This window comes from Tripterygium wilfordii, chromosome 16 (assembly GCF_013401445.1).
Source record: "Tripterygium wilfordii isolate XIE 37 chromosome 16, ASM1340144v1, whole genome shotgun sequence".
NCBI classification, from domain to species: Eukaryota; Viridiplantae; Streptophyta; class Magnoliopsida; order Celastrales; family Celastraceae; genus Tripterygium; species Tripterygium wilfordii.
This window is the reverse complement of record NC_052247.1, coordinates 565001-588327: the sequence shown is the minus strand read 5'-3', so window position 1 is coordinate 588327 and position 23327 is coordinate 565001. Positions and strand designations below refer to the sequence as shown.

Below are 23327 nucleotides of genomic sequence, written 5' to 3'. Positions count from 1 at the left end.
TCATTTTGCATGCCTAGGCGTGCTCCTTGCGCCTTTGGCTCTGGCATTTGAAGGGTCGTGCGGCTTTCGCCTTTAACAACACTGGACTGGCATGGAAGAAGAATAAGGGAACATGGAGGAAGAGTAAATAAAAAAAATTAAAGGCTTGATGCCATGAAGGTTTGAAAAGTGTAGCTATCTGGTTTTTTTTGACAAGAAATCCACAAATTTTCATTGGAACTCCACTCCAATTCCCTTGACAATCAGTTCATACCAGAAAAAAGGACTACTTACAAACCATCTGAGACTGTGCAGGGCAAGAAGGTTCCTCTTTATGTAGTTGATACTTGTTCAATAAGTTATCTTTTCACAAGCTCTCTATGCTGCTACACAGTTATTGAGTAATAGGAACACATTCAAGCTCAATCTCTAGCACTCCCCTTTCAACATTTTGTAGCCTAAGACTGATCTCTTGTTTCACAGTCCCATCTATGAGGGTAATTATACCATCTTTAACTAGTGTGTTATCCTTGCTTGCAACCCACTTCCCTAGCTGCATCGATTCGTTGATATCGGATCTCTCATAAGCTCTGGCAGCTGCAACTAGGGGTTGAATGTCAATCTCAGCTTCCCCCATAAAATCATCCGTCGAGAACGTATCCTTATCATAAACAAGCTGCATAGACCACAAAGACAAGTGCTAACGATAATTATCCAAATTAAATTGCTCGCAAAGAACTGGACATACTAGACTATTAGAAGATAAAAAAAAGAAAAGAACTGGACTTACTACTTTTAGAGGGGGAATATAATCTGGAATCGACAACATTAGACTTTCATTCCAGACAGGATTCAAGTTATTCTTTATGACTCGCGTCTTCACCGACTGCAACAAGAATCGTTAAGTATTACATCTTTGGCAATATTAACAAGGAAGTTCAAATAAGGAAAAAAAAATGTTCTTTAGGAAAATATAAGAAGATAGAACACAATGCCTTGGAGTTCATAAGGAGAAGAGAGTTACTTGGTGACCCAGTGCAAGAATGACATATGGATCGCTGGTCATCACGTCTCGAACTGCAAGATTGGTGCCCTTCACCACATTGACCTTAACCAATCCAATAAATTCAACCATACCTGCCTATAAACAGCATGTCAAAAGCAACGAGGTTCAGCGATATGATCAAATCGAATAATGTATTTGCAGCACATTATTTCATATTCTTCCTCCTTTTATATGAAAGAGTTTGCTTTACTTTCTGTCTGAAATTTTTTCTTAGTAATATTGTAATCCTTAGAAGGCAGATAAATTGAGCAGTCAAACAGAGATCATTACCGATGAATTGCTCTTCTTGGTGTTCTTGTGCTCGGCATCTTTTCTTCCCCAGCTGTTACGGAATGCATGGCCAATGCGGTTTCTGGTTGGTTGTTTGTCATAGTGTCTCTTATCTTTAAGAGAGTTGGAGCTTGAGGAACTACTACAGGAGGATGTTGCCCTTTTATGACCTGGGAAGGGGCAGCTCATACTTTGTTCAGGGTGGTTCAAGAATTCTAGCTGCTCGTATTTTCTCCTGACCGATCAGAAAGTAATATCACGATTTAGAACAATATGGGTCTGTTCTACAAAGGCATTAAAAGTGTTGGTACAGATCACATAAAATACCTAATGAAATCAGTCCGCTCGTCTGCAGAAGAATCTGGTTTGGGCTTTCTGACTTTTTCTGGAACGAAAGCTTCATACTTTTTGTTCGCCACTGTATTGCCACCCAAATCTATCAGAGCATTTACTTGTTCATCTGTCCACTCATCTAGCTTAACCGATAGGACCTGGAATAATTTGCATCAAGTTAGAGCAGAAAGTGATTTGATATAAGATTTGTCAATCATCTAATGACTTCCTTCATCGTACTAATCGAACTAGTATCTTGTATTTATCTCTAAGTATAGTATTAGAATCATACCTTTGAGATATGAACTCCTAAACTTCTGTGAACACCGGAACACTTGATACAAATAAATACTCCGTGGCTTAAAGATCTGAAATGCACCAAATTATACTGTTAAGTGTGTTGCATATAATCCTAATAAAGGTGAAATAGTTATGCTAGCAGGAAAGCAATGCATCCAAAGAAATAAAACGAAGTCATGGCCGTGAAACTAAAAATGTAAAAGGAAAGTAAGTCCACTGCAGAATAACTGGCCTACTAGAAGAAACATTTGGCAATCCGTCTAAGGGGACAAAGTTTAAGGAACTTCTGATAGAACTGAATTAAACATCTTCTTTGTCACCCTTAGTAGGATGCAGGAAGGTATGTCTTCTCACGAACTAACTAGTAAATTAAAAACCTTCCACCAGATACTGAACGTATTTCAATTAACTTCTACGTTGATTAAAACCTCCGTTTATCTCCAAACAGGTTGACTTACAGCTATCTAAATATACTACTGACTATGTAAGCATCACTCATTGGATCGGGTACAACAGTAGATAATTTTAGTAACTCCTCACTGCATTGTGGTTTCATATTAACCCATGAGGTTTCGTTGGCAAATGATATGCTTACAACCCACAGGCTCACTTAAGAATAATGTAAAAACCATGAAGAATGAAGACAGAAGAAAATATAGCAGTCGCGATACTAGACATACTGCGAAATGCGATGAGAAACTATAGGCCTTCCATTAGTTTAGTATTAGTTTTTCATGAAATTCACTTTATGTTTTAGTAACTATAAAGTATCAACAGCCATTCAAATCCAACTAAGGTACTTACACCCATTTTGGATCTGGAGATCCACAATCTGCACAAAAACTATTCCCGGAATGATGCAAAAGATTTTCTAATCGTCCTCGTGGGCCTGATTAGGAAAAAAATTTACTCGAGTTAGCTTAACTCTGCTATGTGCCACGAAATCCTTCATTGAAAGAAATGCAGAGTTTAAGAGGACAATATACTTACCATAGAGAATATGTTGACAAGCACCAGCATTCAGTGAACAAATAACTACTAAGCCATAATAATACCGTAAGAGTTCAAACGATATGCAGCAGAAACCATCACTCATACTTTGGAGAAGAAACAGGAAGCAAGCAATGGACAATCAGATGACAAGACAAAACTCAAGGTTTTAACGATATGACACAGTTAGGTGCCTTCTAAGGACAAATACACTAAAGAATCTAAGGACATCGATCAAAGCCAAGACCCACGCTCCGCTAATAACCTATATCACTGTGGTTTCTGTCTACAATCACAAGACTGGCCGGTAAATAAGACACTAAATAACTGGAGAAGATGATGAATACACACACTACAGGTTTATGAACCATTCACAAGATATCGTGTACTATCAAGTCCAGTATTTTCATCATTTATCAACTGCAGCTTGGGTGCCATTTTGTTCGGGCATACAGTTGCTATTTCATATTTAATATTTGATTCTGGTGAAATAACACAACCAACTTCCTGTGGCATGCCAATGTACAAACAAAGTTTTCAAGAAGAAAGTTAAGATTACAGCTCACTATACCAGAAATTTTCTGACGATCCCATCTCCGACTTGGTGTCTCTGAATATAATAGATCATAAAGGCAACATCCTGATCCTACAAATTTAACATATATAGCAAATTATCACAACCCTATTTTATCTTGGTGTTGGAAATATACAAAACAAGATTGACTAGTCAAGCAGACACTATAACCATATTTCAAGAAGTTTCCATGACTAGTTTCTCCATTCTACCAAATGCATTCATTTTCTGCATATAACTTTTTTTTTTCAGCAACCTAACTAACAATGAAGTCGAAAACATATGATTCTCAATCTTTGAAATTAATAGAAACAAAATATTACCGGATACATTGTTGGAGTCAGAATTCGCTTGCTGGGTAGACATCTCCATCCTCCAATGTCACCAAAACCATGAATCTCTATGCTATCGTCTGTGATTAGCCATTTATCAGCTCCTCAATCTAACAAAAAATCATGAATCTAACTGATACCGTCTGTCTATAGGGCCAACTCCTTTTAGGCATTAAAACATATTCAAATCACCACCTACACATCAACCATAAACAACACCAGCTCAGAAAATCATAACCTGTGAACAACATTAATTAGAATGAAAAAGAATCCGACTTGAAATCAGAAAGACACTCACATATTGATGTCAATGCGGAAAAGAAAGAAGCTTTTGAACAGATGCTTCTCTCATCAAAGATAAAATCAATCACGGTCGAGAACCCACATTTATTTCCATGAAATTGAATACAAAAACCAGTACCCAATAGCCAGAATTCAAAAGAGAAATGCCCAAGTCTAGTTTTGGAATCAGGAGCAGCTTCACCTGAACAGATAAGGGAAACGAATAATGGATAATCTGACCAATAAAGACAAATAATGTGTTTGGATTTATCTTGCGAACAAAACAATGGAAAAGATCGCACAAAAGGAAAGTGGGTTCAATGATTCAATCTCAAAAAGAAATTTCGAATTTTTTTTAAATTTCTTTGATTAACTTTCTGGAAGAGAATGAGAATGTCACAGACAAAGTCAAACGTAGGAAATCGGATTTCAGGGGATTATTGGCAGTTGGTTCCTAGACGTAGAGTTCTCTTTCCACGCGCCTTAATTAACGTGTGCAAGGCACGACCATGATCATCTGTTGTAGTGAAGGAGAGGGACAGTGCCACAGTGGGACGAATTTATGCTTTTGGGCTGGATCTTATTAATATGGGCCCAAGGATTATGGGCCGAGCCCATTTAGTCATTATACTGGAAGACCGACCAGAACTCTAACAGGGGTGCCGTTTTAGAATTTATTCTTTTGGGCTGGGTCTTAGTTATATGGGCCCAAAGGCCTATGGGCCGCGCCCAGTTCATCATTGTATGGGAGACAGACCAAAACGGTAACGTGGGTGTCGTTTTAGAAGAAAGAGTCCCCATCCTCATACCCCTCTGTTCATTTTCTCTACACAGTACACAGCCTCAGCAATCAGCATATATTCGGGGTTCTTCAGTTCTTCAAGCGTCCTCTTGTGATCAACCGCGTTTCTACTCTTTTGATTGAAGTTTTTTCGAGTTTTTTTCTTTGGAACAAGGTAATCTCTCGGAAATCCTAACTGTTTGTTTGTGGAACTGGACAGCAGTATTAGCTTAATGGAGTTATGCTTGTTAGTTTCTTTTTGTTTTCTTTGCTATATTAGTACTTCTTCTTTTTTTCTGTAGAACGTAATTGTTTGTTTCTTTGATTTACTGATCTCGAGAGTGTAGTTCGACTGGAATGAGTTTGATTCGTAATGCTCTGTGAAAGGAAATGGAGAACGAGAATTTAGCTTATTGAGGAGAAATATGCTTGTTCACTTTTTTTTTTTTTTTTTTTCATCTGAGGAGTTATGTGGTGGTAGAGAGTTGAATTTGGAAATTGATACATTTTCAGGGAAATTTATTGATAGATCATGCCAGACGTGCAGGCTCTTGTCAATGATTTCATTAGCAAGCTTAAAAAACGGTATTCTCTATCTATGGAGCCTCAAAATAATGTATAAGTTTTGTGTATGTGCCAACTGAGTTATTTATTGAGCCTAAACTCATGTATAAGTTTTGTATATGGAACTTATTTGTTTATTGGGTGACAGTAAGATTGAGGGCTCTCATGCGACGGCGAAGCAAGCAGCGGAATTGCTTCGGTCTGTGATTTCACAACAGCGAGTGCCTTACACGAACCAGGCTGGAGCTTTGATTGATGCTGTGAAGGCTGTTGGAGAGCAGCTGGTAGCTGCAAATCCTGTCGGTATGCATTTCGATGGGATTGTATAACTCTTTTTAAATTTAAGCAGTTCATCAGGAAGATCCTAAGATACTATGGAATATTCTGTGAAGTTATGCTATTTTTTATTCTGAATTATATATAATATATGTAACATTGTGTTTTGAGTTGTATCCTTTTTTGAATAATATCATATGCTGTTGGCTTTTCTCATTTGCTCGTGCTTGATGGCTTGTCATTACATTTGTGTTTTATGATGTTGAATGGATGTGATTGCAGAGCTTGCGGTGGGGAATATTGTGAGGCGAGTTTTGCATATTATCAGGGAGGAGGATCTTTCCTTGACAACGGCTTCCATGGCTGGGTTGAACTTATCAGCTGTAAGCGATGATGAAGATGACACTCAGAAAGATGATCATTCAGTTTTATCTGCTGCTGTGGTTGCTGCTGCTGCAAGAAGCACTCTACGTCCACCTTCCTTGCAAACCTTGCTGGAGGACCTTCCCAACTCATCTGCTATTCCACACACTTCTTCATCGGGGGGTGATTCTGAAGCAAAAAGCAAATGTGAGTTCATTTATCATTCTTTTGATATTTCTTTAGCTGTGCGTCAGACTTTTGTGTAATAATCCTGGGATATGCTGGGTGAAACTGGAATGTCACTATCAAGACAAGGACCATGGTGTTTAAAATCTCTATTGGGGTGATGACTGGGTTGGATTAAAATAAGAAGAAAACTGAAGCTTGTGCAACTGTTCTTGTATGACGAACTATCTTGAGAGCTGTAAGTTTGGTGGGGGATTTGTTGATTTGAGGGGATAAGACTTACGTTTGGATTGATGGAAATCATTTGGATTGGTACATAATTGTTCAACTGTTCAAAGAGACGAGAAGTTGAGATGCAGTGCTGGCATTCTATCTGAAGGCTTTTTTTTGGCACCGGGGGTTGGGGTTTGAATCTTTTTGAAGTTTTTTCCCCCTTGATAACACATTATTTATGTATATTCTAAACTTCTCAAGTAATTCCTACTCTTTATATACTTCGGAGACTATAGATGCTATTGTTTAACTTGAATTAGGCCTGATTAACTTAATGAAGACTAACAAAACAAGTAATCATAGTGATTATAGAACTACCCAACTGATGAGAATATGTATTGCTACTCAAAAGGTCATGAGAATATGTTAATAGCGAAGTACTCTTACTAAAAATAAAAGAAGACCTAAATGATGTAAGATTAATAAGAACACCTATATGAGCAGTAAGTATCATAAAAGTAAATCTGAATACCAAACAAGATATTGTGGTCTAACTTTAACAGTTTGAGTTTTTCTTTTCTGAATGATGCTTTGGTGTGGTTTGGAACCTTCAAACATGTAATTTCCTTTATACTTGAGTTGTCTAGAAATGGAAAATTGTGTTACTGCAGGGGTAATTTCAATTGTCAAATGCAGTAATTGGTTGGCATATGCCTTTTTTGGACCCCAGGATTGTAGTTGGTTCAACAATTTTTTGGAATTACTTTCAAGAGTAGACCCAAAATGAATTTTGAAGATTGTATGACATGAAAGGAAGGTGCTTTCATTGTAATGAACTTCTATTTGATTCTCCTAAATTAAGCCAGTGGGAGAGGGAACAAAGATTTATTGTGGAATGTAATATGAAACTAGTAGAGCCTATAAAGGCAGCTTGTTTTCTGCATGGGCAATCTATCGATAAATAATTTAGCTATTGACAATCTTCAAAGGATAAAAACTAGTATTTTGAATAGATTTTATTTTGAGGAAGAGGAGGGGAGATAACACACATTACTCTTCTTAACAAGTGGCTAATGAACACAAATGTTGCTAATTATGGTTGTGAATTGATTCATGCTATAACTATGATCTCATGAAATTTGGTGTTGAACACAGTTATTGATCTATTGGCAATCTTTTAATGATTAAATGTTGTACTAATTCTTTATTGATTAATTTAAGAGCCTTATAGTTTCAATATGTAAGCAATTGTTTTCATATACAGCTGCTGATAAAAGTTCAACAACTCGGAAGCTGAAGCATGATGTCATTGAAGCTGTTAATGAAGTTATCCAAGATATAGCCACTTGCCATGAACAGATTGCGGAGCAAGCAGTAGAGCACATCCATCAAAAGTATGTGTTTACTTTGCTCCCTCATACTTTGAATATATAGTCTGTTTGTTCATGCAAGGTTTTTATTTTTTCTTTTGGAATAGTTGAGATTGAAATTGCTTCCGGTGATATTCTAAAACTTTTCTTTTTCTAAAAGAAGCTAGCAGAGTGGATGGGAAATTTAAAATTACTTTATCCAACTTGTTATATTTTGATATTTCTAATCTGCCTTTTGTCATCAAACTGGAAAAGGACATTCGTTGGATATTCTTACAGTAGCAGTACACATGAATTATCATTATTCCTTCTTAACCTTTTGGGTTTTTATGCATACATGTTTTACAAAGTTTTGTTTATTACAATTTTTGGTTTTGCAGTGAGGTAATACTAACATTAGGTAGTTCGAGGACTGTGTTGGAATTTCTTTGTGCTGCAAAGGATAAGAAACGATCATTTCGGGTATATGTCGCTGAGGGTGCTCCAAGGTTTGTACAAGTTGCTTGCTAGTTATTTGAAAAAAAAACATTTTTAACCACCGCATGTTTGGTGTTCTGTTGGATACATCCTTTAAAATTAATTTGTAATTCCCATTAGATACCAAGGTCATCTGCTTGCAAAAGAGTTGGCCACAAGAGGGTTACAGACAACACTGATTACTGACTCGGCAATTTTTGCAATGATTTCCCGAGTGAATATGGTATGAAATTATTATACTTCATAAACTTTTGGTAATGGGTTTCGAGGACTGTTGTTTGCTTCATTTTGAAACTTCTTCTGTTAAGGTTATAGTTGGAGCTCACGCTGTTATGGCCAATGGAGGGGTCATTGCAGCTGTTGGGATGAATATGCTTGCTCTTGCTGCTCAAAGGCATGCTGTTCCTTTTGTTGTACTGGCTGGCAGTCACAAGGTAAATTTTCACCACTCATCTATTGCTCTCTGGAATGAGGCAAGGAAACCAACTCTCTTTGATTGTCATTCCTTTAGTAGGTGTCTTTTCTACCTTCGGAGTGGATTGCATGTGATGTTGTTCTGGTGTTCCTGTAAAAGAGGGGTTATAGTTGCGTGGGATACAACTGAAAATGTGCACATCAGTTTGTTATTTGAACTTTCTTTTGAATATCTTAGTCTTCCTGAAATTATTCACTTACGATTTCAGTGGGTATTTCTGCTATAAAAATGATTCTGTTAAACATATAGATAGAATCCATTGATGTTGGTGCACATGTCAAATAGGAGTAATTATTTCATGTGCTTTGCAGTGGGCAGGAATCTCTATTTTTCAACTGTTTCTTACCTTACTATTGTCTTCTGAACTGCTTGAATGTGATTAGACCATCTCATGATTTCCAAACCCGAACATCCTAGAATTCCAAACTTCTGATACGTGAGAATAGTATCTTTGGGATATAAACTTCAAATCTGCTCTGTATCAGTGCCACACTTTTCATGTACTGTAACTTGTAGGTGAAATTTGGTGTTCATGGTTTACCCTATACCTGTATATGCTTTCTCTTCCAAGTTTAGGACATGACAGTTGTGATTTGAAAACGTTTTACACAGTATGTTGATATTCTATACATATAATTGAATGAGATATGGCAGTTCCCATCTCAATTTTGGTTCTGCTTCGTGCTTTGGGCCTTAAGATCATTGTTGTTTTCTTAATGTTACAGTTGTGCCCTCTGTATCCTCATAGTCCTGAGGTCTTACTCAATGAACTGAGATCACCATCTGAGCTGTTAGACTTTGGAGAATTTTCAGACTGCATGGATTTTGGAAGTGGCAACGGTTCCCCTCTTCTTCATGTTGTTAATCCGACATTTGATTATGTGCCACCAAAGCTTGTTAGTCTGTTTATTACTGACACGTAAGTTCAATTTCTTGGAAGACTGCATGAAGATAGAGGGAACAAAAATGCTATTATTAGTCATTTCTGTAGTACGTGCAAGAGGAGTGTTTGATGTGCACTGACACAGACACAGGCACATCACATCAAACGTGTATATTTGCTTCTCAAGCATACTCTGCTGCATCTTAATGTCTAGCAGTGTTTTAACACAACGCACCAAGTAATGGAATAATTTGATCCACATTATTACAGTGTTAGTTGTTTGGCATTTCTTTGTTGAGTTCCATGACTAAATATTTCATATCCGATAGGATTTTAATTCCTGTCATGGCAATATAATTTACTGATTATGATTATTTTGCAGTGGAGGGCATAACCCATCATACATGTACCGGCTCATTGCTGATTACTACTCTGCTGATGATTTGGTATTGCAGAGAAAACCTGCTCCAGGGAATTGAATTTTGATCTCCTTTCTTTTGCCATAGAGTGAGTATATTTCTTATCCAGCTCTTATCCCTACTACCTATTTTCATAGGAAACATTAACCCTGGATGCCTCACGTTTTGCTGTTCTGTTGTTTTCTTGGACATTTCTAATACATTCACTAAGCAAATGTTCAAGATTGGCATACTTGAATTCCAAAATCTTGAATATATTATATGACCCCATTAACAAAACTGGAGTTCCTAGGATAGATATTATTGGGACCTTATTAGAAGGCATTTTGTTATCTGTGATGTGTAGGCTTACCATCATTAAATCTTATTTTATGTCATTTAGTACGGTAATTTCCATTATATGCTACTATAATCCAACTCTTTTCTTTGCATATTGACTTATTTCGTATAATCTTTGATAATGCGAGCTGTGAGCTTGAATATCTTTGTTGGACTAGTTTGTTACTCTATTGTTCTATTCTTGAAGACCTACGCGCAATTGTGCAGGATAGTTTTCTGTGGATCTCCATCTAAGACCAATTTTTATCTGAACTTGACAAATGATTATGTGAAGTACAAAATGTTTTTATAGATTTTGCCACTGCATATCTAAATATATAAGCCAGCTTGATTTGGTGTTTTCTTCTCATAAATTAAGCATTAGCAGTGTACTTAATATACAATTTATGAAATTGAATGTTCCTTTAATCCTTTTATACATATTTCATATACCCGTATACCTTTTGGTTAGCTAGAAATATGACTCTTTCTGGCTGTTTCATGATGACTTCAGGTTCTTACAGACGTGGTTTGGATTGACGTTTGGAATCTAGTTCGTTTTAGTGATTGTCAATTGACAATGCCAGCGTCCAACTTGCAGGAACTTCTATAACTTCCATGGAAGAATTTGGCCGGTGATGCATTTAACTGGAAGCTGTGAAACCATCCTGAAAATCTTAATGGTTCTTAATGGTTGGAAAAATTGCGGATACATAACTTTTCAGGTAAGGGAACGGCAGAGGATGGAGCCGAGAAGCAAACAGGCCAAGCAATGCCAATTTTGTGAACAGTGAATAGGTATGTGCTGCAACTGTAGAACAGAGAATAGAAATTGTTTTGGTAGTTAGTGAGAGGCTTAACTTTCTGCTGCGGAACTACTGGATATTGGACAAAGTAGCTGCCCATTTATTCCATTTAGCTGAGTTGATTGAGGTTTTTTGCCCTGATGCCATTCATACAATTTATGGCTGTGTTGTATATGTAACAGAAACTTTGGGAATGTCCGTTGGGATTATTTTCTGTATTCAACTGATAAATTTCATGGAAGATGGGAACCCTTCGCGAGCATTACCCTTCACTTTTCAGTTCTTTTCTGTTCTCCCTTGAAGATTTGGAAGATTATGGAGTTTCGAATGCTTTAATATATTCGGCTTCAAGTTATAAGGATACGACACAAGTACACGAGGTGATTCCAAGTTCTAATTTCAAAGTCCTAAGCCAAGGTCGTTATCTGGCTCCTTATGGGCTGGTAGTTGAGCGGTAACCTATCTTCAATCGGCCCAATTTAAGCCCAGAATTACTATTCCTAGCCTCCTAGTCCTAGGACGGCGTTTACTCTCAATTGGGTCTATTTTTATGTGAGGCTTGGGCTTCGTCTAGTCTGGCCTGAACGGCATCGATAAGCAACTCTGTACCTCCTCAGTCCTCAGAATCTATCCTTGCATCAGCAAAATCAACAAGAAAAAGAACACCCAAACTAATCTACACCGTTCAAAACTTATTACATATTATGTCGTCTGCCAAAAGCTACGATTCAGATCTTTTTAATTTGAGAACCATAGAGACTCGATTACAGGTGATATCGCCCGCTCACACACGTGAACCATATATACCCGTTAACTGCTTGATCGGAGAGATAGAGAGTGTGTGTCAATGGCAGCGACCACCGGCCACAATGGCGGTGACGGACGGTTGGAGTGCATGACGACGTTCATTTTCAAAAGGAAGCGTAGAGAGCTGTAGGTATTACCTTTCTCATAGGACTGTGTTGGAGCTGCTAAGAAAGAGGCTATGGCTGACTCGCTCTCAAACTGAGTTCCATGGTGTTCGTGAAAATCCTGACCTGGAACGCCTTCCCATCTGCATCTCTCGCCGCACCAACCCTCGCAAAAAGGTGTGTGTATGTGCGCTGGTTTCTCGTCTCGAACTAACACAGAAGGAAAAAAGAAAGACTTGCTTAGGAAGTTAGGGTTCGATACATTCTGTTATTCTGGAAGAAAAGAATGGAGGCTTTCGTTATTGTCTTCTTCCCGCATTCGCAATACACACATCAACACCAGAGTCTAAAGCATACACACAGCAAGAATAGAGTCTTGAGTATATCTGAGAACACAGAACAGACAAATATTTGGACAGAAGCTAGCTACATTGCTATTGACTAGAATTCTCCAACATGCTAGGCATAGATACACCTATCTTGTGTAGCTAAACACCGATAATCATGCTCATTAGTGCTCCAAGATGGCGATATAGTTGTCTGACAAGGAAAGAAATTCTCTGCATTACCAGTAAACCCATCGAATCATGTACAACAAGCATATTAGTTGGCATGGAGTAGAGAAAGGAAGGAATTACCTTACGGAGCACTAAAATTCTCTCTTCATTGAGAGGCCTCAATGTTCCTGGCAGCCCCATTCCCCTGCCTACTGTTTGATGGGTTCTCTGAAGTATCTAAACAGGGGCTGCTTGTATATTGGCCTACCATCTGGGACTCCGACAACAAGCTAGAATTTTTTGATAAGTTCTGTTTGTTTTTCGAACTTTCGGCCAAGTACCCAGTTGAAGGGTTCGTTAGGGCCATTGATTTGAGCTCGCATGGGAGCTTGGTAAAGATGGGCGATTCTGGAGTATCGGGATGTTGTCCAGATAATTCCACAGGTCTATGAAACAGCAAATGAGCCACAGTTCGGTCGATGGGATTAGTCTCTGTTTCCTCATCAGGCATACTAGCATTCCTGAAATACCAAAAATTCCAAAGGCAAATTATACATGAAGCGGAAGTTTCATTGAAGTGCTTTTAGTCATACCTGTAACGAAAAAGTTAATTATTAACTAGAAAATGCTTTTCTACTACCGCTGCTGTGCAATTGAATGCTATCGAGGATAAATCAGTTAAATATAACTTCTATGATTCAAAAATCAAAACATTGTTATCAAGAAATATTTTGGGCTAACTAACCTGTTACTGTTATTGATATCCTCGTTAGCAACGACTTGCAAATCCTTATGGTTGGAACTGCTAGTATCACTAGCATAATTCCTTTGCATTGCACTCTGAGCCAAGCGGAACAAGCTGTCTCGTATAGAAAGTCTTACTCTCATGTCCAACTGTTGCAAAACATTATTGGGATGGTAATAGAAGCCAAATGAATCTACCAGGAAAGAGCTACTTAGAGTTTGAGTGTACTTGCGAATGATAATTTTGCTTAAAAGTCATCATACCTTTGCAACAATATCTTGAAGCCTGAAGACTATTGTGTCCTCAACTGCGTAATCATTTACATCAAGAGAGATTGTATTGGAATCATCTTGTTCTAGAGGTGAGTTTGGATCTAGAGAAGAAAGGGAGCCTAGATCCTTGACTTCAAGGCTAGCTCCATCAACAAGCTGATTTGCTTTGGTACACTTTTGAACGATGCCATGATCAGTACTAGAGGCTTGGTGGCCAAGCTGCTGCTGTTGTTTCTGAATAGCAAGCAGTGCCTGCAGTTGCTGCCGCCTCCTTAGTTTTTCAATTTTTTCCTGAGCCGTCATTGTCTGGGATTTCACACGGGCATCTCCAGACTTGTTTACAGGATTTGCAGTAACTGAAGAAACTTCATAACCAGAAAGCAAAGGTTGATGCTTCAGCTCCTCAGGTTGACCATGGGACATTACAGGTATGACAGAAAATGAACATGCAGCATCCCCATATGCAGAAGAAGCCACAAATGGACAGGAGTTATGCTGGTATTGCAAAGCTTCAGATCCTTGAATCAGTCTCTGTTGACTGAGAGCTGATGGTGGAGAAGATTGTACCGTGGGAGATAAAAATTGGTTCCCAAATTGTCCAGATGGGTTGCCAGATGAAGTCCAATTACCATAAACATCTTGGAAGAATTTACCCTCATTCCTAACGCCCAACTTTTTCCGACTTTTCAAAAGCTTTTTCTGCTTGGTAGCCTGCAAATACTGGGCAAGAGGAAGGAAAAAAGGAATTACAGATTAAAAATCATGCTTCAGAGATTGCGAATTTAAGATGCAGAAACATCAAAATACTGTAACATTCTGAGTGATCATGTCACATAGCTTTGACATTCCATCATTATTTTATCCAAATTGTTTCTCATGTCAATAAATTGGAACAGGCCCTTTGTATGTTAGTTCATTTAAGCTGGGAAGTTTACTCTTGGAAGAAATAGAAAAAAACATATATAGAGGAAAATCAGGAGACAATGGAGAGTGATAATACCTGATCCGAAAATTCACTTGGGGATCTAACATTTTCAGGACCAAGTTGAGGGTTTGTCACGGTGCCCCTCGCCATTAGATTGAGATCCATTTTCTACAAAAAGACAAATAGTATAAACAAAGAGTCTTTCTATCTCGTCTTCACTAAATTGAAGACGAGATGTATACTGTTGAGCTGCAAATTAATGAGTAATACCTGATCCTTCTCCTTGGTCTTACTTTTACCTCCAGCACGATCCCCAGTATCCAGGATAGCTTGTGCAATCTGCAGACCATGAGGTGCAGGGATTTCTGGTTTCCCATATCCAAGGGTACACGACTTATCATCTACTTCCACATGCTCCCTTTTAATTTCAAATTGTTCGGGTGCACTCTTTAATATTCCTAAACCTAAACTCGGAGACCCCACAGAAGCAGGAAATGACTTCAGTGGGCTGCTAGTTACATCTTTTGAGGAAGACCATAGCTCATTGGCATCACCAAGGTTTACAGTGCCAAATATTGGGTCATCATTGCTGCAAAATCAACACTTGTGAGGATATTAGGTCAGATGGTTATCGCCAGCAGATAAGGTCTACAATATGGGAGGAATATAATAAATGCTTTAGACAGTCTCAATAATCCCCATTCGAAATTTTATAGATCTATCTAACACTCCAGCAAACAACCATGTGTTACCTTGAATAAATTATATTGAAAAATTATAAAGCACACATCCAACCTCCTAAAACTTTTAAACATCTTCCATAATTAGGTTAAATCATGTCCAGTTATTTAAAAAGAACCTAAAACCAAAATTTGTGCAAATAATTTATTTTTCATCGTAACAAGATAAAGCAACATATTTCAAGAAATTTTATAATCTTTCCAGGGTAACTGAGTGACAAAATGTCAAGCTTAGTTTTTCAGTTTCTTAAAAACAAATAGTGCAGAATATATGTCACACAAAATTTTAAATCCTGTTCAATAGTAACAGAGCAAACACACTTCAAAATTTAATGTACAAGAAAAGGGTGCAGTTAATAAAAAGAATCAGGAAGCTATAGATAAAAAAAGAAGAAGATATTGTGCATTACCTAAAAATTCGATCGAGGTCATCAAAGCTTCCAATGTTCGCCCAGCCAAAGTCAGCAAAATCACAAGGTTCTTTGCCTTCACCAGGACTTTGAAAAATTCCAGGATCCTGTGCACTTTGAGCTGATTCTGCTAAAACAAAACTATCTACCATTAGAATGAAGTCACATGACAGATCAAGGCATCTACCGTTAATTCTATTACACAACCTTTCGCTGAATCATAATTGGTAATTTCATTCAAGTCTTTAGATACTTCAGCACCCAAGAAATCAATATTCGTTTTGGCAGCATTAGATGAAGACCGAATGGGCCAGGACTCCAAATCAAATCCTGAGGCAGAAAGACCATTTGCGGTCAAGTTTGGACTGCTATCCAGCTTCTTACCATGACCATCAATTTTAGGAACAGCTGTCTTCCTTTCAGCAGGCTTGATGGCTGAAGCTTCTTGGTTCCATTCCTTTTTGTCATGACAATCATCGATTCCCTCCCGATAAGGAACAATATGGTCATCACTCTCATTGGCCTCACCCCATATTATATTTGAAATCTAAGGATACAAACAAAATGTTAAGAAAATCACCACAAAGGACCACAAGCAAGATATTCCATCAGAGATTCAATATTATAATACAATTTTTGGAGCAGTATCTTATATGCAGACTAGTCCAAAACATGCCGTAGGCTCACAAGGTCATTTCTCTGATTCCTCATAATTCATAAGAAATTATAAGATGCACAACCAGAATTCACCAGAAATTAAAATCACACATACTCAGCTCAAATTCTTCAAAAAAAATCAAAGATAGAAACACAAACGTTATATGCAGATTAGTCCAAAACATGCCGTAGGCTCACAAGGTAATTTCTCTGATTCCTCATAATTCATAAGAAATCATGAGATTCACAATAAGAATTCAACAGAAATTAAAATCACACATACACAGCTCAAATTCTTCCAAAAAAATCAAAGATGGAAACACAAACGGGAGACTGACAACTAAAAATTGACACCAAATTATCCAAATTGAAAGAAGAAGAAGAAGAAGAAGCAAAACTGAAGCTGAAATCGGTTACCTCTTCGTCGTTCCAATCAAACATGACTAAGAGAAACACAGAAAAACTCCGCGCGATAATCCAACTGTAAGACACGCTCGTTCACCAGTAATCCACACATCGCCAATACCTCTTACTCGAAAAAAACAAGGAAGATCAGCTACAACACCGTGAAAGAAAAGGCATCAATCTTTCCAAATAAAAATACATGTAATTTCACTTCAAAGAGAGAACTCGACTATGAAACCCGAACAATCGAAGAAAGAAAGAAACAAGTTGCAGACTTGCAGCACAGTACGGGAGAATACCAGATTGAGGGAGAGCTAGAGGCCAGGGGTTGTCCAGTGGGTCCCGTTTCACGTGAAAGTGAATGGCTGATTGGTTGACACGTGGGCAGGGCCGTGTCCAAAGTTGTGGTCAGGAGTGATGGGCAGATCTATGTGAGATTTGAATTTCACTTGAGTTTTGCATTTGAGTTGAATTTGAGTATCTTTTTATTTGTATTTGTAAACTTGGTGGAAGAAGGGTAGACATATAAGGCTTTTAGCCCATTTTCCAGCAAAACACAAAATAGAAGTAAGGATGATATGGGCTTGGCCCAAATAAAAAAAACCAAAAACATCAGTTACCACACCCAAAATAGAAGTAGGGATGATATGGGCTTGGCCCAAATGGAAAAAACAAAAGCGTTAGTTACCACACACACGACTCTGCTGGGGATCGAACCCAGAATCTCTGGTTCCGTAGACCAGCGCCTTATCCATTGGGCCACAGAGTCCTTAATGCTCAATTTATCGCCGCCTTCTTGTTAGCTACTGACAATCTCTGAATCTTTAATTTTAAGCCTTTTTGCATATAATTATTGTCATACGCTGGATTTTGACCTAATTTACCAAATCGATATGCAGAAAATTTCTATGCATGGAGACCTGACGACCCGAATTTTGGCCCATATAAGATATTGAAAGAATACTTGTATGGTGTCATTCTCGGTTATCAAAAAAAACATTTGCATTTGACCTTAAAAGGGTAACTTCAAGTATCATCTTCTTTTGGAGCCGACTAACCTCATCCTTGCCATTGCAGGGCAACCGTAAACGGTTTACATCTCTGATTCTTCTAAAACCCTGACTACTGCCTACTGCAACAAACTACTGCACCATATTTCTATCTAGTCTTGTATATCATCCCATATTCTGTTTGGATGGTAAGAACATCTGACGAGAACAATTTTGATAGGAAAGGTGTTTGTTACAAAGCACCAGGTGCTCTTGATCTTCAATCACTGATGAATGTAAGGCAAAAATATTATGCAGTTTAATGCTGACAAGCTTCATAGACATGTAAGCATATCGGACAACAATTTTGCTAATTTATACAAGAATGTCAAGACAACCATTAGACAGATCAAAGATATCCCTTTAAATGGAATCTAGAACCCTATCTGTGGCTTCAAATATTAGAGAGGCTAAATTCTCAGAAGCAGCAGTAATGACTGTGCTCGTTGCTCGAACTTCAATCGAGGCTCGATCAGGATCATTGATATGAACAATTGCTTTGGTTTCTGATTCATTATCGCTAGTTACCTGTTCTACGGAACCACTGATTCCCAATTCTGACAACGCATCCAGAAGCCTTTGCAGATCCGGTGAACCCCAGTGTAGCAATGGCCTAGACTCAGCCGAATCATCCATCAGCAGCTCCTTACCAGAGGACAACCGATATTTACCATGATCCATGAATAGTTCTCCCTTTAATCTCACAAGATTCAGGCTTGTTTGTTTCGTCTTTCTCCACTGTAACTTGGAAACCAAGTCTGCTGCAATCTCTATCTCTAAATTGTCCTTACATCCAGGTATAGGTAATGTTTCATTTTCCGAGTAGCGGATGATTGAAAATGGACTTGAATTGGCGAAACTGATGTGATGCCTCATTGCCTCGGGGAACTGTGCTCAACAGAACAGAGAAGGAGAACTTAGTAGTTAGTACACAACTGGTGCATTTAGCGAGAGTTTGTTGATAAATAAGCAAAAAAGCAGTTACCAGGACAACTTTCGGCTGAAGCGCTGTCAGCAAAGGTTTAACTTTTGGCAACCTACATCACACAACACAAGTCACGAAAGTTTAACCGGGTTTAGATTTAGAATTTAAATTTCAGATAAGAAACCAAATGTATGCACGAGGAAGAGGTACAGTAGGATCTTGATATTCAAACAGATAGTGTGATGTTGATTTGCAAGTAGTAATCCTTACTTTATTCCTGAAGGAAATGAGCACTGAAGAACCTTCATTGTTGTTGGCTTGAAAGGTAAAAGAGCCACATTAGCATCCACTGCTTCCTGCAAAATTATACAATTATTATATCATTTGGCAAAAGTCATGGTTTCTCTATTATAAACCTTAGTTTACTCAAACAAGTAAAAATATTCTTTCATCAATGTAGCTCATAGTAACTCATAGTAGAAGTAGCAATTTACGGAATACAAAAACGATCTAATACCTCCAAAACAAGAAGAGAGTTTTCGTCCCTGCACCAACGGCGAAGCAAATGAACAGCAGGACCAATCCGCAAACTCCAATGAGGAGCAAATACAATGCATGGTTCCTCCCAATTTGTCCTGTGCACTCATTGTAACAACAAAAATTTAAATCAAATAGTTTCACTTTAGACTGAAATTAGTTTGAAGTTGCTTTCCAATCTGTCAGGCAAAGGATTCAACTAGGTTAAAGTTTTTACAGCAAACCAACCCAGAGTTAACCTAGGGGAAAGTATTAGTCTACTAGCAAAATATGAACAATTTCGAAAGATCTTTTGACTTCCAAAGCTAACAGCTTATATGCAAAAGCCCAATCAACGGTACATTGATGAAAAACTAAAGACAATTCTCATGAGAGTGGCACATGAGAAAAGTACTATAAGATAACAGGACAAAGATCTTACAATAGTTTTTGGGAATGAATGGCAGGAAACATAAGTAGCTTTTTCGCTTTTATGAGATCAGAATGGGCAAACAAAGGGTCGCCGGAAAACAACTGCAACATCACCATGAAAACAGAGTAAGTATTCTTTCTTTTTCAAAAAAAAAGAAAAGAAAAGCAGCATAACTAAAGTAAATGGTACACACAAATGGAAGCCAGTATGCCTTAGATGCTATGTACCTTTTCTTGTCTCTGCTTGCTCAGCCATTCTGGAATGATGTTAGTGAATGCAAACAAGTCCTCTGCAATTGAAGAGATGAAATATATGGGAACCTGCAACATGGATGAAATATTTCCCTCAATTCCCTATCCAGATTAATGTGGTGTGGTTCTTCACACCTTACTACCTTCTTAAGTAAATTCACAATGTCTTCATGAAAAAGTTTCCTTTCATTAATTAAATTGATAAGCAAATTTTTTAAAAAAATCAGTGGAAAAGGTCTCCACTATTGTTGTTCTTGGGAGGGGAAATATACTTAGCTTCACCCCTCTTAGCATGACAAAGCATGAACTTATCAAATAGATCAAAAAAAAGTACACAATCTACCGTTAGATTTGAAGACTCCAGGAGAACTGATATCTCCTCCAGAAGCTGTAGAATCAGTCCAAGTCGAGTTGTGGGAATAAGAACCGAACCACGAGCCTTGACTGAGTCGATCATGCATGAGCATATAAATGCTAGTTTCTCCTTTTCCTCTATATTCTCCTCATTACTGAGCAAGGATTTGGTAAGTTCTTTCCAATTATCTTCATCATTGCTACATGTGTTTATTGCAAAAATATGTAAGTGATACCATCTTAGGGACTACTTCATGCATATATATGCACTCAACCCAACAACTACAAGTGAAAAATATAACTGAAACTTCATCGAAAGCACACTTGGGCCAGAAGAAGTGAAATTACCTTGGAGTTGACAAAATGTTAGTAGTTGAATCAGAGGAATCATTGTCATGTCCAGGATCATCGTTGACATCTTGGAATGAGAAATCTGAATATATTATCACATGTTTCCCCTGAAGTGCCTGATAATCAAAATCCATTGCATGAGCTGAAACGAAAGTGGAGCTTGAAACGTATGCAACATTTCCTTTTGGACCACTTATAGTCCAATTACAAGCCCCCACGTCAGAACCAGAACTAAATGCCTTAATGACCAATGTTCCATTATAGCAGGCTTCTTCAGCATATTTGAGTGTCTGAAGTTTCTGCACACAATCCTTCACATCAGCTGCACTGGAAAACATCCTTTATTACATTCCAACACCAAATTTCCAGCATCTATGCTACGGTAGATAAGAATTAAATATGATTAACTAAACTGTCTAAACAACAAATAGAACATCAATTACCTGTACAAAGGGATCCATCCACCCAACTCTGTCCCATCTTTTCCGAGAGCTATATCCTTCAATGCTGACGGAAGTAGTTCTAACTCTTCCCACTTCATCCATTGTGGGTAGTTAGACGCCTCAGGTCCATAAAAATACCTGAATTCCATGTGCATTGAAATAAGATCCTCCATCATTAGCTGCCCAAGTCTTGCAGTCGCATCAGTGACATATATCTGACCCAGTTAAAAGTTAAACCCAGGCAGATTGAAAACCTTAAGAAGTCTAAATCTACCCTAGTTTACTTGCATCCATAATTTAAAATAAAACGCATTCAACCCTAGTTTACTCGCTTCCATAATTTAAAATAACACACATTCAACAAATGTGATTACCTTTGCGGAAAAACCTTTGTCTCGAGTAAAAAATGGCAACCCAAGCATACCCATTGGGCTTGATATGAGTACAATATCAATGAATGAGGTGTCCCAAAGGTGCAAATTACTAACTGTTTTGTACCAAGGCTCTGCATAAATTAAGTGTTTTGGATCAAGTGGCCCTCCAATTGTCTGCCTCTTCTGAATCCCAGAATCTATGTCCATCGGAATATGGGATGAACAGTCCGAGCTCTCGTCATCTTGCACCAAACGAAAATCAGCAGGAACAGGGGCAAAAATGGTGAGAGCTGAAAGGTCCACGGGACAGTCCACTAAGATCCTAAACCCGCACATATTCAGAATGTGGCATGGTGGAAAGTGGAAACCACTTCCCTTGCTTAGGCAAGTCTGCAAAGAAACCAAAACAAGTCATATATAACCGGACACAAATATGTATGTACTGAGATATATATGCCATCGACCTTTTTAGAGCATTTTATTGAGATGCATAAACTTACAAACTTCATAGAATTGAAATGGATTAGATTTCTTGTTGCATCAATCAGGACTCCTACATGAAAAAGTTAACAAACAAGGATCAGATTCAACAAATCCATGAATTTTAAAAGCTGATGTACACACACACATGAAAGTAACATTAACAGTGCAATGATATGATTTCTATACACTTAGTAGGTACCATCAAAAACGGCGATGAGAGAGAATCACAAACTTCACTTCTGCGTCACTGCAGCATTTGAACATACACTTATTAGTCCATCCTAGACATGTATGATGAATTAGACACAAGATGATGCGGTGCGGAAGTACGGATGGATTGGCTAATTCATGACTAAGCCAACATAACTTGGAATCCACCAAGAAAATTGAGAGAAAACTAAGAAAAACGTAGACTTATTTTATTTCAAAAATTTCTTAGCCTGACGACTGACAGTCCTACTTATATAAAAACAAAGAAACCCTAATAAAATTAAACTATTAATCAGACTATCATTCTTATTAACTACTAAAACTCCTAATAATTCTATTAGAAATAGACTTTTAATAAGGAAAAGAAATAATTAAACTTACTCTCCTAATTACTAAAGACTAAACTTGTCCTACATCAGTCTCCTCCACTTGAAAAATAACTCGCCTTCGAGTTACGATTTGTATGAAAAGAATTGTCTACACCATGACACTCGTAGAGAATTTCTCATTTGAAGTCTTTGAGCACATTGGTTGAAATTGTAGTCTTCCACTCCAAAGAAACAAGTAGTTCGAATAATGCATTTTGTTCAACATACTCATGAACTCAACAAATTCCATAAAATTCGGACGGTCCAAACTCTTAGTTCTTAACATCAACTTTTTGACAATCTTCAATATTGAGGAACTAATGCTGAAATTAGAATCTTCACACCCAATAAAATCAACATGCTATATGTCACACTTTGTTGGCAAAATTATAGAACTTTGAGACTGGGGAACAACTTCTTCTTGAACTAGAACTAGACTTGTGAATTCTTTTGTACTCTCCACAATCTCAACTTGTGATATATTCTTTGAACAATTTTCCAACTCTTTCTCTATAAAATCACTAGGACATGTATGCTCCTCGAGCCCTTGTGAGATTTGATCAGTCTCAAATATTCCTTCGATTACTTGAGAAATTTTCTGAATTTGCTTGACACAATCTTCCACCTTCATCAACCTTTGCGCAATATATAGGCAACTCATTATAATAATCAAAGTAAGAACTTTGAACATATAAATCCATTCGTCGATCTAATTCCCACAAAATATCTTGCCAATCATACGGAAAAAAAT

General features: G+C 37.7%; 4 protein-coding genes and 1 non-coding gene across 12 annotated transcripts; 1 reads left to right on the top strand and 4 right to left on the bottom strand.

The window, feature by feature from the left end:
• Positions 1–113: 113 nt before the first annotated feature.
• LOC119980914 (probable ADP-ribosylation factor GTPase-activating protein AGD11) lies at positions 114–4436 on the bottom strand. 3 transcript variants are annotated; one of them, XM_038823753.1, is made up of 11 exons: positions 4143–4436; positions 3836–4039; positions 3510–3584; positions 2939–2983; positions 2753–2837; positions 1941–2016; positions 1643–1806; positions 1316–1550; positions 1004–1120; positions 770–865; positions 114–655 (listed from the first exon to the last, which is right to left on the bottom strand). In XM_038823753.1, exons 2-11 carry the CDS (start codon positions 3882–3884, stop codon positions 374–376), a joined length of 1224 nt encoding a protein of 407 aa, XP_038679681.1. In that variant the 5' UTR covers positions 3885–4039; positions 4143–4436; the 3' UTR covers positions 114–373. The 3 variants fall into 3 exon arrangements, with proteins under 3 accessions (XP_038679681.1, XP_038679682.1, XP_038679683.1); XM_038823754.1 differs by lacking the exon at positions 2939–2983 and having other exon boundaries at positions 4143–4433; XM_038823755.1 differs by lacking the exons at positions 2939–2983; positions 3510–3584 and having other exon boundaries at positions 4143–4434.
• A 499-nt stretch (positions 4437–4935) lies between these two features.
• LOC119980913 (translation initiation factor eIF-2B subunit beta-like) lies at positions 4936–11514 on the top strand. Of its 3 annotated transcripts, none has more exons than XR_005463959.1 (12): positions 4936–5082; positions 5421–5492; positions 5620–5774; positions 6030–6317; positions 7774–7903; positions 8260–8367; positions 8477–8579; positions 8665–8790; positions 9557–9750; positions 10097–10221; positions 11053–11086; positions 11177–11514. XR_005463959.1 is itself a non-coding variant. In XM_038823752.1 (11 exons), exons 2-10 carry the CDS (start codon positions 5440–5442, stop codon positions 10191–10193), a joined length of 1254 nt encoding a protein of 417 aa, XP_038679680.1. In that variant the 5' UTR covers positions 4936–5082; positions 5421–5439; the 3' UTR covers positions 10194–10221; positions 11053–11514. The 3 variants fall into 3 exon arrangements, 1 of the variants encoding a protein (XP_038679680.1); XR_005463958.1 differs by having other exon boundaries at positions 10966–11086; XM_038823752.1 differs by having other exon boundaries at positions 11053–11514.
• Positions 11515–12315: 801 nt separating this feature from the next.
• Positions 12316–17126, bottom strand: LOC119981418 (protein LNK2-like). Of its 3 annotated transcripts, none has more exons than XM_038824517.1 (9): positions 16832–17126; positions 15965–16304; positions 15758–15884; positions 14878–15196; positions 14683–14775; positions 13674–14402; positions 13411–13559; positions 12807–13186; positions 12316–12378 (listed from the first exon to the last, which is right to left on the bottom strand). In XM_038824517.1, exons 1-8 carry the CDS (start codon positions 16853–16855, stop codon positions 12832–12834), a joined length of 2136 nt encoding a protein of 711 aa, XP_038680445.1. In that variant the 5' UTR covers positions 16856–17126; the 3' UTR covers positions 12316–12378; positions 12807–12831. The 3 variants fall into 3 exon arrangements, with proteins under 3 accessions (XP_038680445.1, XP_038680446.1, XP_038680444.1); XM_038824518.1 differs by lacking the exon at positions 12316–12378 and adding an exon at positions 12392–12708 and having other exon boundaries at positions 13674–14393; positions 16832–17125; XM_038824516.1 differs by lacking the exon at positions 12316–12378 and adding an exon at positions 12392–12708 and having other exon boundaries at positions 16832–17124.
• A 389-nt stretch (positions 17127–17515) lies between these two features.
• On the bottom strand, positions 17516–17588 carry TRNAR-ACG. The gene has a single exon. It is a non-coding gene; the product is annotated as a tRNA-Arg (tRNA).
• A 495-nt stretch (positions 17589–18083) lies between these two features.
• On the bottom strand, positions 18084–22063 carry LOC119980635 (integrator complex subunit 9). 2 transcript variants are annotated; one of them, XM_038823421.1, is made up of 11 exons: positions 22016–22063; positions 21516–21905; positions 21142–21356; positions 20696–21025; positions 20337–20547; positions 19970–20062; positions 19752–19843; positions 19311–19428; positions 19064–19149; positions 18854–18905; positions 18084–18756 (listed from the first exon to the last, which is right to left on the bottom strand). In XM_038823421.1, the coding sequence occupies exons 1-11, from the start codon at positions 22022–22024 to the stop codon at positions 18232–18234; spliced, it is 2121 nt and encodes a 706-aa protein (XP_038679349.1). In that variant the 5' UTR covers positions 22025–22063; the 3' UTR covers positions 18084–18231. The 2 variants fall into 2 exon arrangements, with proteins under 2 accessions (XP_038679349.1, XP_038679350.1); XM_038823422.1 differs by lacking the exon at positions 22016–22063 and having other exon boundaries at positions 18088–18756; positions 21142–21279; positions 21516–21734.
• Between the last annotated feature and the right edge of the window lie 1264 nt (positions 22064–23327).

Bases quoted from the DNA above. Each gene is read 5' to 3' on its own strand.
- LOC119980914 (XM_038823753.1), bottom strand. From the start codon at position 3,884: ATGGAGATGTCTACCCAGCAAGCGAATTCTGACTCCAACAATGTATCC. The intron at 3,585-3,835 runs GTAATATTTTGT...TTAAATTTGTAG, and splicing joins TGACTCCAACAATGTATCCG to GATCAGGATGTTGCCTTTAT. The intron at 1,121-1,315 runs GTAATGATCTCT...TGCTGTTTATAG, and splicing joins CCAAGAAGAGCAATTCATCG to GCAGGTATGGTTGAATTTAT.
- LOC119980913 (XM_038823752.1), top strand. From the start codon at position 5,440: ATGCCAGACGTGCAGGCTCTTGTCAATGATTTCATTAGCAAGCTTAAA. The intron at 5,493-5,619 runs GTATTCTCTATC...ATTGGGTGACAG, and splicing joins ATTAGCAAGCTTAAAAAACG to TAAGATTGAGGGCTCTCATG. The intron at 5,775-6,029 runs GTATGCATTTCG...ATGTGATTGCAG, and splicing joins GGTAGCTGCAAATCCTGTCG to AGCTTGCGGTGGGGAATATT.
- LOC119981418 (XM_038824517.1), bottom strand. From the start codon at position 16,855: ATGTTTGATTGGAACGACGAAGAG. The intron at 16,305-16,831 runs GTAACCGATTTC...TTGTATCCTTAG, and splicing joins TTGATTGGAACGACGAAGAG to ATTTCAAATATAATATGGGG. The intron at 13,187-13,410 runs GTTAGTTAGCCC...TTGGTATTTCAG, and splicing joins GATATCAATAACAGTAACAG to GAATGCTAGTATGCCTGATG.
- LOC119980635 (XM_038823421.1), bottom strand. The intron at 20,548-20,695 runs GTAATTTCACTT...AAACACATGTAG, and splicing joins AACATTTTGTCAACTCCAAG to CAATGATGAAGATAATTGGA. The intron at 19,844-19,969 runs GTACATAGCATC...GTGATGTTGCAG, and splicing joins GCAAGCAGAGACAAGAAAAG to TTGTTTTCCGGCGACCCTTT.